Source organism: Convolutriloba macropyga, chromosome 10, assembly GCF_964194025.1.
Source record: "Convolutriloba macropyga chromosome 10, txConMacr16.3, whole genome shotgun sequence".
In the NCBI taxonomy this organism is placed as follows: Eukaryota; Metazoa; Xenacoelomorpha; order Acoela; family Convolutidae; genus Convolutriloba; species Convolutriloba macropyga.
In genome coordinates, this window is record NC_134477.1 from 57,048,143 (window position 1) to 57,064,307 (window position 16,165).

At 35.5% G+C, this 16,165-nt stretch overlaps 1 protein-coding gene across 1 annotated transcript; it reads right to left on the reverse strand.

Annotated features, from left to right (window-relative positions):
- Nucleotides 1–733: 733 nt before the first annotated feature.
- Nucleotides 734–15,755, reverse strand: LOC142348350 (uncharacterized). The gene is made up of 3 exons (XM_075399663.1): nucleotides 15,687–15,755; nucleotides 6,075–6,198; nucleotides 734–947 (listed from the first exon to the last, which is right to left on the reverse strand). Exons 1-3 carry the CDS (start codon nucleotides 15,738–15,740, stop codon nucleotides 766–768), a joined length of 360 nt encoding a protein of 119 aa, XP_075255778.1. The 5' UTR covers nucleotides 15,741–15,755; the 3' UTR covers nucleotides 734–765.
- Nucleotides 15,756–16,165: the final 410 nt, after the last annotated feature.

Below are 16,165 nucleotides of genomic sequence, written 5' to 3' on the forward strand. Positions count from 1 at the left end.
TTCAAATTCAGACAAACTGCAACAACTACAGACAACTTATATAGTTGAAATTATCGTTTTAAAGAGCTTTGTCTAACATAAAAAATATTGCAACATATTTTCGTGTAATTATGATTTAATATGTTGTGTGATATATAATTTTGTTTTTTTTTCTAATCAACTTCAGCTACTTTCTAAAACCCAAGTGGTAAAGTTTTAAAGACAACGCGAAAACCTGAGTACAATTATTTTCTCATTTTTCATTTTGCCATTTATTTTCAATGCAAGTGATCTGCGGCTTTCTGCCTTGAAGGCTGCCACTGGAGTGAGCACTGTGGAGTAATAATTCTGTAACCCATCTGATGGCTTTTATTTTTTTTTAACAAGGCTGAAAAATTTAATGATTTCATATCCAGAATTTCAAGCGTTCATATTCAGATTTTTGCGCCTGTGTTTGTTGTTTCCAGACAACGTAATTTTGAACCCACGACAAAGCCATCGTGATTTTATACTCCGTCTGGAAACACGTGATTCAGTCCGTGACCTCAGTCTGAGGTCAATTTGTCACACACCGATTAACAGTTTGGAGTTCTCGTAGTAACTTGACATTCGGACGTTACTGTTCGATAGCTTTTGATAGTTTTCGAAAGAAACTAGTCTCTGCAAGAATTAAATTGCAAAACCAGCTCTTGACTTTTATGCATTCATCTAAGCTGATAAATTACACTGATAAAATATAAAAATATTCTTTTAAATCATTTTTTATTCAGTTTTATTTTGTACACGCTAATAGTCAAGTTGAATAATGGTTCTGATCCACTCTTCGAAAAGAGACACTTTTGTGAAAAAACTTCCCCCATTGCACATTTCAGAACTGTTGGCTTGTTCTATGTTCCGGTAGAAGCTGGCAATGCCATAGAGACACTCTTTCTGTATCGTCCCTGGTCTAAGTCTGTACATAGGGCTGCCTAAAATCAAAAAACCGTCTTGAGTCACACCAGAGTAAGATAATTCGCCTTTTTCAGTATTCTAGGAAATTTAGGGAAAACCTTAAATGAGACCATTAGAGTGCTATGAAGCAGCTATTGCAAACAATGCAAAAGAGTTGACGTCTGTAAAATTTACGCAACCTTTCTTTGATTATTAATAGAGTAATTGATGTAGCTTATCTCTGCTTTAGAGGTACCCGTGTTGAGGATTTTTTTCAACTGTAAGAAATTGTCGTTTTTTAATCGTTTTCTGAAGACAAAAACGATCGAAGCCTTTATGTGGTAATCGTCGTTTTGTTCGTTATTTCGTCGTTAATTTTATGTAGGATTCATCGTTTTTTTTGAAAAAAACAACGAAAAACTGTGTTCACCGCTGGGATTCGAACCATCGCACTCCCGGTGCATTATCTGCTGCTCTAACCACTGCGCTAACAGACCATACAACAGATCTGCCAAAACAATCTAATTGAGAAAAACTGATTCAAGAGCAATTAAACGACAAAAAAACAATTAAAAAACGACCAATTCTATTGAAAAAAAACGACGTAAGAAACGACAAAAAACGACGGAAAAACGATCATAAAACGACGATTTCATTTTAAAAAATCGACGTAAGAGACGACAAAAAACGACGAAGAAACGGATCTTTTCCTTTAGCCCCCCCCCAGTCCTGTATAGCCGAAACTTAGGCACCCCCAGATATTAATGTTTTGCTACTTTCTGGAAAGGTTACTTGTGTTCATGTGTTCATGATTACGTACCTAGTATAATACATCAACAACCACATTTGCAATAATCAATTTTTATATGATACCCATATTTTAGCTGTTATACCAGGTGCATATGAATTAACTGAAATAGCAGCATTAATAAAAGACGAAACTAATAGCAATGTTATAATAGAACCCGATAAGAATACAAGGAAATTTTTAATGGAAACAAAACAGGGTTCACTTAGCTTTGATGTAAATCAAAGTAGTTGACCCTTTTACAAAGCACGCAGTTCCTAATATTGCAATACGTAGAAATTTTTGGTTGATGTTTACATTATATGCAGCTCATTATTATTATGCACGTATTAATTTCAAACTCCCGCTCTGTTAATATTTTCTATATGCCATTTCTCGCGTATTCACATGTAATAACTCGTATACATACATAATGTTAAAACCTACGCGAATGGGGGGTGCCTAATTTACGGGGGGGGGGGGGGGGGCTAGCGGAAAAGATCCGAAGAAACGATTAATTCTTACACTTAAAAGACGACCTAAACGACGGAAACTGATGAAAACGAAGAAAACGACGACAAAACTGCGATTTCTTACAAAATATTGTCGTTTTTTGTCGTTGTCCTCAACACGGGTACACTTCACTAAACATAATAAAAAAGAATAATTCACTATTAATGAAATGACACAAAACTGATATTCATCATATTTTATTCATTATATGAAAACTGAAAAAAATTATACTTCTGGAAAAATGATGACATTTCCGAAAATTTCATCTTTTTTTAAAGATTAAATTTAAAAGTTTCATTGCTCAATTTGCAAGCAATGATCACATTTTCAACGGATCATTTTTTTTACAACATTTTAGTTATTTGAGATAAATTGAAAAAGAAAAAAAAATTTTTCAAAATTTTCAAATTGTTGATGGCTCTGTTTCACTCTCAAAATATGTTTGAGATCACTTCTTCCACCAACAGCGTCTCTAACAGTAAGTTAAGGGTTTTTACAGCACTGTAGTACGTAAGAAATGAAAACGTGCGCTAGTGTTGTACACGCCAACTCAGCTAGCTAGGTTATGGGGGGGGGGTGGGTGGGTTGGATCAAAAATGGCTTGAAGTAAGTAAATTGCTATCATCGATCACTTTTGACTATGCCTCATAAACAAAACATTCAAATTTTGGAATAAAACAAGAATAATGTTCGACATTTCAATATGATCACGTTGACGAGTTTCTGTGATTTCATTCAAAGTTAACGACGTTTCTGGATTTACAATTGTTCCAAAGCTTCCATGCGATTATTGAAACCGGACATTAAGTGTTTTGTTTTTGTTTTCGCTTTAGTTTGTTTTCTGCAAGTGGGATGGAAACCTACCATCTATTTTTTTAAAACCTGGCATCTTGTCGAATTAAAACATCATAAAAGTATCTGGAAGAAGAAATGATTGATTTCGGTTGCCGTAGCATTATGTAATTGAAAAACTGAAATATTTTTTCTCTTGCAGAGATGTAAGAAAAAAGATCCGTTTGAATACTGAAACATGAGAAAAACCAGGATTCTCCTGGTTTTTTCCCAATACCATTATTCAATTCCCCCTCCTCCCCAGTTGCAAAGTTCTTGCAGTATGTAGAAACTATAAATCAAATATTTGCTTTTAAACAACCCCTGCACTTGGGTTTTGAAAACATTTTTGCATTGGTCGTCCTTTGGGTTTTTTGTAAACCTCACAATTAAACACACAAGTGGTGTTATTAGGCGCACTTTCCTAGTTGTTCCAACCAACTTTAATTGGGGGAGGAACTATATACTGAAATGTTTTTTTGTTCAGTCAATTTTGGCCGATCGATATAGTCATCGTGGAGTCGTTCTTGGTATCATTAGAAAGCCCGATACCGCGCAGAATGTGGACTTAGAATAATGTTTTTGAATTTCGTTTTTCCTATGAAAGCATTGATGTTCAAAGATTTTGTGAACAATGGTCTGGTATGTTTTTCTTCACGTTGTACAAAAATCAACTTTTCGTTAATTTTGCTACATTTTTTTTTCAAAATTTTGTTAACAATAGTGCTCTTGGGTTCACCTAAGGACCCAGAGGATGATTTATGACTCCTTTGATCCGACAATTTTAACTTACAAACTGATGATTTTTTAAACATTAGACCTTTTTCATCAAAAATGACACAAAATGTTTCTTCAGCCCATTTTTTTCGAATTTGCCGGAGGTACGGTCATCAATCTGATAACAATCGATTGAATCAACTCAAACGATGACTGGTTCCACTTCGGTTTTTTTAAGAGTTTTCTGGAATAAAAAATTTGGCGGTGTTCTGCTAAGTTAAAATAATCAGTTTTCGAAATGAATCTTTCATTTTTTTATAATTTGACATTTTCTTGCCAAAGTATCATTTTTTGTTCCAAATAAAAAATTAGCTGTTATTATTAAACTCTACACCGACTTATCTAGGCAATTTTTGGTCTCTCCGTGGTTTTTGACTATAAAAACATTCATGAATCCATTGAGGAAACCTGTTTTTTTAAATTCACTTTTTGTCTTTTTTAATTTTTATTGCAGACTCAAAAATCAAAACTCAACTACTACCGACTCCTAATTTTGCCAAAATGAGGCCCCATTATCATATATTACAATTTCAGAGAGATTTTCATGGTTTCTAGGACTTCAACAAAGTGTATCCAAAATTCGAAGAAAAGTCTTTTGTTTTGATCACATTGGTTGTCTTTTGTGCTGTCCCATGATAGAATATCAATACAAAAATTTCAAGTCACCATCCCTAAATGCTATACTTGAACCTATATAATGCGTTCAGTTGACTTCTAATGGCTCTGTATTTGAATATAATTTTTTTAAGAAAATCTCAGTTTATTTCTGAAATTTTCCACATATTTCGAAAATCAATTTGTTTAGTCTCAGTAAACGAAAATTGCAACAATTTTCTAGAGAGTGAGAGTTAATATTTTTAGATTTTTTTGTAGGTGGTTTCAGAATTTTTCATCAAAAAACTTAACTGGCCGTTGCTGGTGGTCATTACTTGTTGTCTTTTTTGCAAGGCCTTTTGAAACGAGGGCTCATTAATGATAAAAAGTACTTCAATTAAAGAGCCAAAATCTCTCAGTTCATAACATATTGTTTTAAAGGCTTTAACAATGTGTGTTTTTGACACTTTTTTTATGAATTTTTGATTCCATCGGTACTCGCTGTTAATTTAATATTTCTATAGATTTAGTCTCTACTAATTTGAGGGACCATTGGTGTCCCACCATGAAATTGAATTTTTTTGACATGAAACAGTTGTTGAAAATTTATGCTTTTTAAACCCTTTGAACCTGTTTGGTTTAAAAAATCCTCATTTTGTTGAACTTCGGCTGTTATTTATCTAATTGTTGACCATAAGTTAGATAGTCTTTAAGGTGAAAAGAGCTCACCTCTTCTATCTTAACAGGAAGTCTTGTCTTTTAACCGTTGTGTGACTATTAGTGCTGAGCATTTGATCGTTTGTAACAATCTTTTTTTTAACTTTTTTTTGTTTATCTAGAATGCTAATATCCTCATTGGCAAGTAATGTTGGTTCTTCAAGGTGGCCTTTTTTATATCATTTTCTCGTTAACGAGTGCTTCCATCGGATCCGATGGAGTTTCATGAGACTCTATCTAGTGTATAGTTATATATCTGTATAGTTGACAGCCGATTGTTGGTTTTTCCTCTTTTTACTCTTCTTCGTGAAAAACTTGTTCCAAAATTTAGGGAAATTCATATCGGCTTTGCGGTGAAGTACAAGTTGCTTTTTAGGTGATGTGTTTCGAGTTTGCTAGTGATTTTTTTTTAAAAAAAAGAAACAGATTTGAGTCAGAAAGAATTTAATGTTTTGTTTTTTTTTCTTGTCTTGTCTCGTAGTTTAATTAATAGCAGGTATCATTTGCTCTCCAATGCGGCGGTAATTGTTTCAATCATTGGTTTGCACTTGAGACAATTTACTCATTAACCAATTATTTTCGAAGAGTATCAGTATTTTTGAAAGTTTTCTTTCTCTTCCTCGTTGAATAGACAATTAATTCAAGATTATTTTTGGGGTCGAGGAATTATATGCAAACGCAGACTAATGAGCTTCCATTAAAATAATGTGAAATTCGCATCTATTTTTGAGAAAAAATGAGGCTTTTGTAGAACAATGCATTAACTGTACAAATATTATTGTACTAAAGTAGGTTCACTGTTGAATCACTAAGCTGTTCCATAGTTTGAATTTTCGGTCTTTCATTATACCACGAAAAAGTGTAAAAGCTGGCACATGGCAACATTACTGTTCTATAGTTTCAAGATATTAAACATTTGTGATGTATAATAGAGGTTTTACGGTACCGTCATCCATGAAGCACAATGAACCGCCTTTAATCTCTGGAACTGTGCAGACCAACGAATGAGGGCATTCTGTCATTCCAAATGGAGACACGCCTTCTATATATGTCTCTTGAAATATCATCTCCTAAAAAATAGTATTAATAATATAATACTATTACTACCGTTGAACATGATGCCCAGGTAATTTTTACCCCAGGCTTAGGTGTGCGCTCGAAATTTTTACCCCAGGCTTAGGTGTGCGCTCGTAATTTTTACCCCAGGCTTAGGTGTGCGCTCGGAATCGTCCTGGTCCAGACCGTCCCAGACCGGTCCAGACCGTCCCAGACTACCATTGAACATGATGCCCAGGTAATTTTTACCCCAGGCTTAGGTGTGCGCTCCAAATTTTTACACCAGGCTTAGGTGTGCGCTCGTAATTTTTACCCCAGGCTTAGGTGTGCGCTCGGAATCGTCCTGGTCCAGACCGTCCCAGACCGGTCCAGACCGTCCCAGACTACCATTGAACATGATGCCCAGGTAATTTTTACCCCAGGCTTAGGTGTGCGCTCGAAATCGTCCTGGTCCAGACCGTCCCAGACCGAAGTTGTCCTGATCCAGACTCAAGTGCGCTCGACAGTCTTTAAATGCGCTGTTAATGTCGCTTCGAAATTTGTTCTTGCTTCTCGAACCGCCATGTTGATATATATCAATGCCATATATTTTGCCACACTGAGTTCATCAAAATTAGTTCATAAAATGCTTTTTGGTTGCAGTTATAATTTTTTTCATGTATTGAAGTCAGCCATCTTGACCATATCTTGAAGAAAGGTTTAATATTCCGGATCTCTTTTCGGGAATATCCGATTTCTCTTACATACCATGCCAGATTTCAAAGTTCACATTGCAATAAAAGTTACGTGAATGCGCTGTTAATGTCGCTTCGAAAGTTGTTCTTGCTTCTCGAACCGCCATGTTGATATATATCAATGCCATATATTTTGCCACACTGAGTTCATCAAAATTACGAGCACTTGAGCCTTATCATAGGCGGATTCGAGCGCACTAGCGCATAAAGACTGTCGAGCGCACTTGAGTCTGGATCAGGACAACTTGCGCTAGTGCGCTCGAATCCGCCTATGATAAGGCTCAAGTGCTCGTAATTTTGATGAACTCAGTGTGGCAAAATATATGGCATTGATATATATCAACATGGCGGTTCGAGAAGCAAGAACAAATTTCGAAGCGACATTAACAGCGCATTCACGTAACTTTTATTGCAATGTGAACTTTGAAATGTGGCATGGTATGTAAGAGAAATCGGATATTCCCGAAAAGAGATCCGGAATATTAAACCTTTCTTCAATATAAGGTCAAGATGGCTGACTTCAATACATGAAAAAAATTATAACTGCAACCAAAAAGGTGACCCACCAAAACCGGGATTTTTTCTTGTTTTTTCCCTTCTAATTGCTGCAGAAATATAAATAAAGGGACCTTCGATAATTGTGTCAATAGCCTTCTCTTACAGATAAATTCAATAGCATAAAAAAAGTTGGATTTTAACATATTAAAAAAATGTCGAGGTCGATAACACGGGTCAAAATAATTAAATAAGGTCAATTGTATTTTAAAATTTGAACTGAAAATATATAAATTTTAGCTCGTATTTATAGTAACTTATCAATGCGAAATTATACAGAGAAAATTTAGATTAGCTAAAACTTGTTTACTTGGTTGACATGTGAATAGATCTTAGTTCCGAATCCCGGAGGTGATTTTCTAATTTTTACAACATTTCATTAGAATCATTTTTGAGCTAGATGCAATCGAGTTCATTAGTTCAAGGTTGTTGGATGTTAGAATCAGATTTCTGTGGGAGGGAGAATTTACTTCTGACATCTGATTGATAGGTCAACAAGATAATTGCAGCTCCAAAACAAAACCGTTATTAGTGTTGTGGCGATTACTTATCGACATAGCAGCAAAGTTCGTCAGGTAAGTTCTTCGTTCGTTCTTTGAAACTTTGTTAACTAAAACTTCTAAGTTACTTGACGTTTCCTTGAAACCATTACAGATTCTATAGCTGAAGAGAAAAGGAATTGTAAATCAAAAGTTAAACTGATTTAAAAGAACGGTGCATTCATCTAGGTTTACCTAGAACTCACTCTACAAAGGAAGTTTACAATCTGCATTGACTATATCTATTTAAATCTACAAAATTATTTAGAGTAGTAAAGAAATTTTGAAATTTATTTACAGTTGAAACTACATTTTATTTACCTTTAACACCAAAAAAATTGAAATATTTAATTTAAAATGAAAACTTCTATCCACCCAGAACCCGCATCATTAAATACTAAGTTATAGCCTGGGTCCTTAACATAACCCCAGTAAATGTGAAGCCGATCCCAGACGTCGGCTTTTGACCACTCTGAGACTGATTTTCACATGCTAGGCCTGTTCGTTTGAGATTTTTTTTAATTTTACAAATGAAATGTTGAACGTCCTTGGTAATGGCAGGCTACAGTTACATTCTTCTCAGGATGTGTCTCATGCGCGTTTGCAGAACAAAGTGTTGTAGTATTGTTGGAGTGAAAAGATCAACAACTCTGTAGATGATTCCATTGTGCATACTCAGTGTATGTTTTTGTTGTTCAAATCTTTTTCCGCTTCTGAACATCGCTTCCAGTTGCCGCTTTTGGTTCGTTTCATTATCTCCTGGCAGAATCTGTTTGTTCCAATATCCGTTTCGACTTTTGCTTGCGTCGCCAAATCACTATGATCGAAGTAGATGTTATTGATTGAGAACCTCGCTCGATCGTTGTCGGATTCGTTTTCGTCAAAGTCCATTCTGCTCAAAGCATCTGCACGGGGTATGTGCTCACCTGGTATATACTTCAATTCCAAGTCCAAATCCATTAGAGCTTTTGACTATCTCGTGATTCTATCTGATGCTGTTTTCGAGATCTCCTCGTCCGGTGCCAAGAGATATTTGGGTGGCTTGTGGTCTGTATGAAGGGAAAATCGTCTTACAGGAATAACTTGTGACCACAAAGGCAATTGCCTGTGCCTCACGCTCTATATTTGAGTCGTTTTGCTCCGCTGGAGTCAACTTTCTCGCTAATTATATAAAAAGTTGCCTTTCTTGTGTAAGAACTCCGCCAAGAGTTTTTCAGAGGCGTCAGTTGTAACCGTTGCTTCGTTTTGTAAGCTATATGGCTGTACAAGTGGGTTAGCACATACTTCGTTTTTTATGTTTGCAAAAGCTTTTTGTTCAATTTTGCAGCATGAGAAAACGCTATTTCTCAAATTATTTAAGGGTACCAATTTTGTTGCGAAATCATGAACCCTTCTTCCGTAAAAGTTTGCTAGCCCATCAAAAGATTCTATTTGTTTGACGTTAATTTGTGCTCTTGCAATTTTTTCAACATATTTGGGATCTGGTGCTATTTCCTCCTTTGAAATGGAGTATTCCAAAAAAACTAAGGCAATCGACTGGTTTTTTTTTAAATTAGATTTTCGTCATTAATAGTAAAGTTTTCTCACGTTGTCGTCTCTATGCTGCAAGCATTCGATTGATAACAGCTCCTTGGTAGTTTCACAGACCAACACATCGTCTTGAAAGATAACAACATCTCTGATTCCCTTGAGTTTTGATTCGATGCAATTCTGCAAGGTTGATGATGAGTTAATCGGCAGATCTTGAACCGTACCTGAGGTGTGTTGATTGTGCCTATATCTTTTGCCTCTTTCGTCAAGTTCAGTTTGATAGTAGGCACGTGAGTGGTCAATTTTGCCAAAGTACGAGCCCCACGTAGGTTGTGGACGATCGTCTCAGTGTCTGGTTTTGGGTATTCCCCATCCAAGAACTTCACATTGATATGCAATTTCAAGTCCACACAATGTCTCAGTTTGCCATTCTTTCTTAGTGACTCTCCCTGGTTGTACCGGTACAAGGATGTCCTGCCTGATCATCAGTTTCTGCTTCTCTGTTACCTTGTCCTGAATAGGCAGAGGTATTTTGTTGGATTTGCAGAACATTGGCTTTGATTTTGGTATCAACTCAACAACAGCTTTGTAACCATTCACCACAGGTAGGTGTTCGGTTGTGATGTTGTTCAGACAGTGCTCGGGTAGAAGTTTTCTACCAAGTAGTCTAGATTCTTTATCAAGCTTCAAAGCTGCTAGTTGCTTTTGTGTTTGCCTGCTTCCGTTCCCCTCAATGTCACAAGTAAGTGATCCTAGAAACCTTAATTGATGACCCTCATAAGCTTTGAGATGTCTTATCTTTCCATCTAACTGAGGTTTACCAAGCTCAGTCCATTTGATTGAAGATTTTAATGCGCTATCTGCACCTCTGACTGCCTGCATTTTACTCTGTGTTTTCATATTGAAGAGATTCATGGAAAAACACCGGAAAATGCCTGAAATTTCCCAGCCCGAAAACAATATCTGCTAAACCATTTTTGGAAGCAAAAAAAATGTTTTTGGATTAAAAAAATTCGGCAAAACCCACCTGCAAAAATTTCCCAAAATTTCCCAGCCTTAAAATAGTAGAGCCCTGACTGACGGCAGAATTTGCTAATTGCTTTGGAACTGTACTGTCATTTCAAAAGCAGTTCTACAAAAACTTCCATTACATTTTTTTGTCTTGTACCTGAAAGATGAAAATTAAGAAAAAAAACATGAATAGGCTCAGCACTTGAAAAAAACTTACATTCATGTATGGAAGTTGGCGGATAGATAAAATCTTTAAAAGAAATTTGCTAGCGCCCATGAGAAAACAAAGAAAACACAGTTCGTTATAGAAAATGGAAAGCAGTTTTGACCTTTTCACAAATTCAAACAAAAAAATTACACTGTTTTGAGACCTGAGAATTTCTTGAAGTCTCTTTTCATTTAACAAATTGCCTATCTGTAGTCAAAAAAACTTTTAATTAACCTGTTTATCTGGATAAAAGACAACAAAAAAATATTATAATATGTTTTTTTAAAGGGAGGCTCCAGTTTTTGTGACAATATTGATGGTCTGCGATCTAACTTTTTACTCTGTTAACCCTCAATGCTTGTCTGCTAAACCTTGAAACAATAGAGAGAGCTTTAAGAACGTTGTATGCTTCGAATCGTTGCTCAACTCCATTCAAATTAATTTCCATACTTTTTTCTTTAAAAACACTTTCTTCCCTGATTTATAATTTGTTGCACACGTCTAACTCAAATGTTTTCACGACAATGTTACATAACTTCTCGTGCTTTATTTTCCGTTTTTCTCAGTTTTTTATGCCCGACCATCTCACCGCAATCTCCGCACAAAAATGAAACAAATTAAGCCTCCAATACAGAACCGCAATGAAAGTCTCCGAATTTTTTTCATTGCTCAAAAGATTATCAAAAGCTGACAAAAGGGACATAAATAAGCAGGATGATCCAATTTTTATTTAGCATTCTCATCACTTGACGATAAAACCACAAGTCTTTACTTCGTCATTTTTTATATCTGTTTTAGGTGCAGTAGATTGTGGTGTAATAGTATCAATTTATGGAATTTCTAAAAAATATTGGTCTATGGAAATTGGTTCTTTGTTACATTTGTTATCCGTGGCTTTTTAATTTGTAGATCTAACGGAAAACTTGACTCTCATAAAAAAATAATAGAAATGGTTGTTTCCTGTTCAACAAAAACAGATAACTAAGTTTTAGCTGACTTTAGAAATCACATTTTTCAAAGAGGAGTGCTTTTAAAATACTTTTAACAAAATAATTGAAAATTAAGATCCCACTGAGACAAATCACAGATGTTATCTTTCTCTCACGTGATCAGCTACCTGGAAGAAATCGGCATTTACTCCAGCACTCAGGTTACTTCTGTTGCCAACGATTTTTCTGGTTTCATTGATATATTGACTAGGCGTACAAATGCACGAAACGATGAAAAAAATGCTAATTGTAAACCTGGAATGTTAGATCTCCTTTCACATCACGCTTTCATTTGTTCTGTCCGAGGTAATATGACACCTCGTCATTATGGAATTAGAGAAAATTTTTTTAACTGTCTCTACAAAAGGATCAGAACAGAAGATTGTCTGCCGAGACCAATTCCGTACTAGAAAACAAAATTTTGGCCTCCCGGGTTGCTCATCATACACAATTCCTAGTAGTCATACTAGGTCATATATGATTCCTAGTATTCATACAAGGTCATATATGATTTGTTTGATTTCTTAGTAGTCATACAAGGATCATATATGATTTCGTAGAAATCATACAGGGATCATACAAAAAAATCATAGCCTAAAAACTGTATATCTCCGTATAATGTAGTCAGAGGACATAATAAATTATTATATCGCATTTGCATTCCACATTTGATCCTTTGTGTGGGCGAAAAGAATAACTCTCCAACTTTAATATAATTCCTGTATAATGTAGTCAGAGTACATAATAAATTATTATATCACATTTGCATTCTACATTTGATCCTTTGTGTGGGCGAAAAGAATAACTTTCCAAATTTTTAAAAGACATAAATGGTTAAAAAATTTTGAAAAATAGATGTATGACTCTTGGTAGTCATACTAGGATCATATATTATTTCTTTGTAGTCATACAAGGTTCATATTTGATTTCCTAGTAGTCATATATGATTTCTTAGTAGTCATACAAGGATCGTACTAGGAAACACGTTATGATTTGTTTGATATCATGTATGATCCTTGTATGACTACTAAGATGTGGTGACCGTATAATTCCCGTATAATGTAGTCAGAGGACATAATAAAGTATTATATCGCATTTGCATTCCACATTTGATCCTTTGTGTGGGCGAAAAGATTAACTCTCCAACTTTAATATAATTCCCGTATAATGTAGTCAGAGTACATAATAAATTATTATATCACATTTGCATTCCACATTTGATCCTTTGTGTGGGCGAAAAGAATAACTTTCCAACTTTAATATAATCCGAAAAGGATATTGAGATTATCTTCAAAATTTTTTTCCAATTTTTTTTTATGAACGAGCATTTGCAGGTATAAGCTGGCTTCAGAGAATATCAGAAAATTAATTATCTATTCGAACTTACTCTTTAATTGCGTGCCCAACTTTGCAAATGATATTGTACGTTTGGGTCTTTTGGCGGATCACAAAGTGATGCCGGGGAATCACATCAGTGAGTCCTTGCCTAATGAAATTTTTAAAAGACATAAATGGTTAAAAATTTATGAAAAATAGATGTATGATTCTTGGTAGTCATACTAGGATCATATATTATTTCTTTGTAGTCATACAAGGTTCATATATGATTTCCTAGTAGTCATATATGATTTCTTAGTAGTCATACAAGGATCGTACTAGGAAATACGTTATGATTTGTTTGATATCATATATGATCCTTGTATTACTACTAAGAAGTGGTGACCTGGGCTATTGTCAATGCAGGTCAATCGAGAGCCATTTACGTTTCTATTACCTCACCCCTGCAACACAGTCTACGTGCTGAAAGAGCAACGAAGGCTAAAATTGCACTAACAATAGCCGAGAGTACATAGAGAGACCAATATTAAAAGAAAAAAACGCATTGAAATGGTGCAATTTTTCTTCCACTAACTTTCGAAATAGTTGGCGGTTTCTCAGAGATTGTCGGAAAACCTCTAAGCTCTGAGCTCTACTTGCAGATAGCGGAATCTTCTAAACTGCATGGCTATCAGTAGCTTGCAATCGTTTTGCCTAGATTTTTTCAATTTGTGATATTCGAGACTTCGCTTCGACTTCAATTGATTCTGACTCTCAAGTGGTAATACTGGATGCAAGGATTGAGATTTTTATGTTGAGATCAAAGTAATTTATACGCTCAGAAACACAAATTGACTTTGAAAATTAATTTGAGAAACTTTATCATTCACTGAGAGGGGACAATTTGTAAGAGACTTATGGTTCGTTTTGTTTTACCCAATGAAAGGGGTGATGAAACTAACGAAAACCCAAATATCAGAAAAACAACGACGATTTCTCAAAGAGCGGATTTTTTTTGTCTATGAAGCTGAGAGGGCTCGAGAACAGAACGAAGACTGATGCACGAGACATGTGTTAACACCCGGGTCGAGATCTCAGCGCCGTCTCAGCGCATTATATTGTAAGAAATGCGCTGAAGGCGCTAAAATTAAGTGAGATATGAATTGAATTCGCTAAAGTGAGCTGAAATGCGCTGTTTTTTTTCGAACTTTCGGACAAAAATTCTTACATAATGTTACGCTGAAATGCGCTGAAACTTTGTAAGAAATATATTCAAGTTTCAGCGCATTTCTTAAAACTATATTGTAAATTTGAACGTTTTTTGACATTGATTCCTGATTTGCAAACCATTTAAATTGCTTTTATAACGATTAGCTGTTTTTGTAAATTAAATGAGCTGAAAAGCACTGAAATGAGATCAAAATATGGACTTAAGCGCTTTAAACGGTTTTCATCTCATTTAGATTAACAAACAGTCTAGGAAGAATTGCAATGAAATTATGTAAGAAATGCGCTGATAATTCAGCGTATTTCTTACATAATTTCATCGCAATTATTCCTAGACTGTTTGTTAATCTAAAATCTAATTAAGTGGGAAGAAAAGCATGAATCAGTGGCACAGTGGATAGAGTGATAGCTACGCCACCGTAGAGAAGTGTTCAATTCTCAGTCAGGACTAGTTATTGAATAATTTTCAGCGCATCTCAGTATATTTCAGCGCATTTTTTGTAATGTTTTTGCCCTGAAATTTTAGAAAAATCAGCGCATTCAAGCGCAATTTCTTATATAATTTCTCTCGACCTGCGCAGCTCACTGCATTGTGTCATTTGAACTTTGATTTCGTTAATTACACTAGTTTGTTAAACAGGACGAAAAAATTTATTCAACTAATTTAATGAATTTTCACACCTTTTAAAAGTGAAAACACACCATGTGCGATGGAATTCCCGGGTCGAGCTTTTGTCTACAATTAATGTAAGAATAGCGGTGATTAGCGATGAAAAAAAAACTCTTTTGACCGCAAAGCGCCCGCGTCCTTAAGCCCTGAATGCGGTGAAAGCGGTGAATTTTTGAAAGATCTGCAGCTTTTAGCGGGGACAATTTTTTTCAACGCATACAACGGATTTCTTACAAAAATGTAACTGCCATACATGGGGTCGAACCACTCACCTCCTGCATATAACCAACATCTTATTCAACTCCACCATGTGTCACCTAAATTAATGATATTTCCTGTGAATTTAAGTAAGATATGCGTTGAAATTAGCGAGGTTTGAGATTTTAGCAGTAAAATTTTTTTTCACCGCATTCTGCTGTTAGCGCTGAAATTATTTTTCACCGCTTTCTGCTGGTAGCGGTGAAAAATTTTCTTTCATCGCTTACGCGGTGAAAAAAATTTTGACCGCCTAAAAAATTTTTTTACCGCATTCATCTCATTGAGCGCAAATCTTTCACTTCTTACTCAAATTCACCGCAAATCTTACATCGTTTAGCGATTTTTAGCGGTTACTCCTCGACCCAGGTTGAGTCTGACCAGATGTCGCTTCCGTCTGGCATCTCGCTCGTTGAGCTTAGTAGATACAATTTATAAACACTCGCTGTACAGGTTCAAATTCTCACCTGCAGTCTGGTTGCATACTCTGTCTCGCCTTTGACTGGTCGAATTGAACCCATCCCACAAGCGCCCAATTTGATTCGATTAGTTTTGTGCCTTGGAATTGGATGATTGCAGGTAGGCAAGGATATCAAGTTAGCATCGATAATTTTGCTCGCTGTTTTCAGTAAAGCAAGGTCATTCACTGGCTCTCTATCGTCCATTATAAACCTGAGTAGATTACATTATTTAAATATTTCTAAATTAACACAGGTTGCTAATGAGATATTACCTTAATGGCGTGAACATTCCTTCAAACAAGTCTTGACTTTCAATTATTTGAACATTTGTAAACGACAATGTCTCTTGTTTTGGGAAAGTTGAAATTTTCACGACATTTTGTTTCGAATTGGGCTGAAGGAATAAACCTGTCAAAGTGAGCTCCCGGGTTGGAGTCCCAGTGCGTCTCATCGATGGATCATTGTTATTTCATAGTAACTTCTAG

Coding starts and splice junctions, on each gene's coding strand:
- LOC142348350 (XM_075399663.1), bottom strand. CDS start 15,740: ATGGGTTCAATTCGACCAGTCAAAGGCGAGACAGAGTATGCAACCAGA. Junction 6,199..15,686: donor AGTATGCAACCAGACTGCAG/GTGAGAATTTGA, acceptor ACTATTTTTTAG/GAGATGATATTTCAAGAGAC. Junction 948..6,074: donor ATTGTGCTTCATGGATGACG/GTACCGTAAAAC, acceptor TTTTGATTTTAG/GCAGCCCTATGTACAGACTT.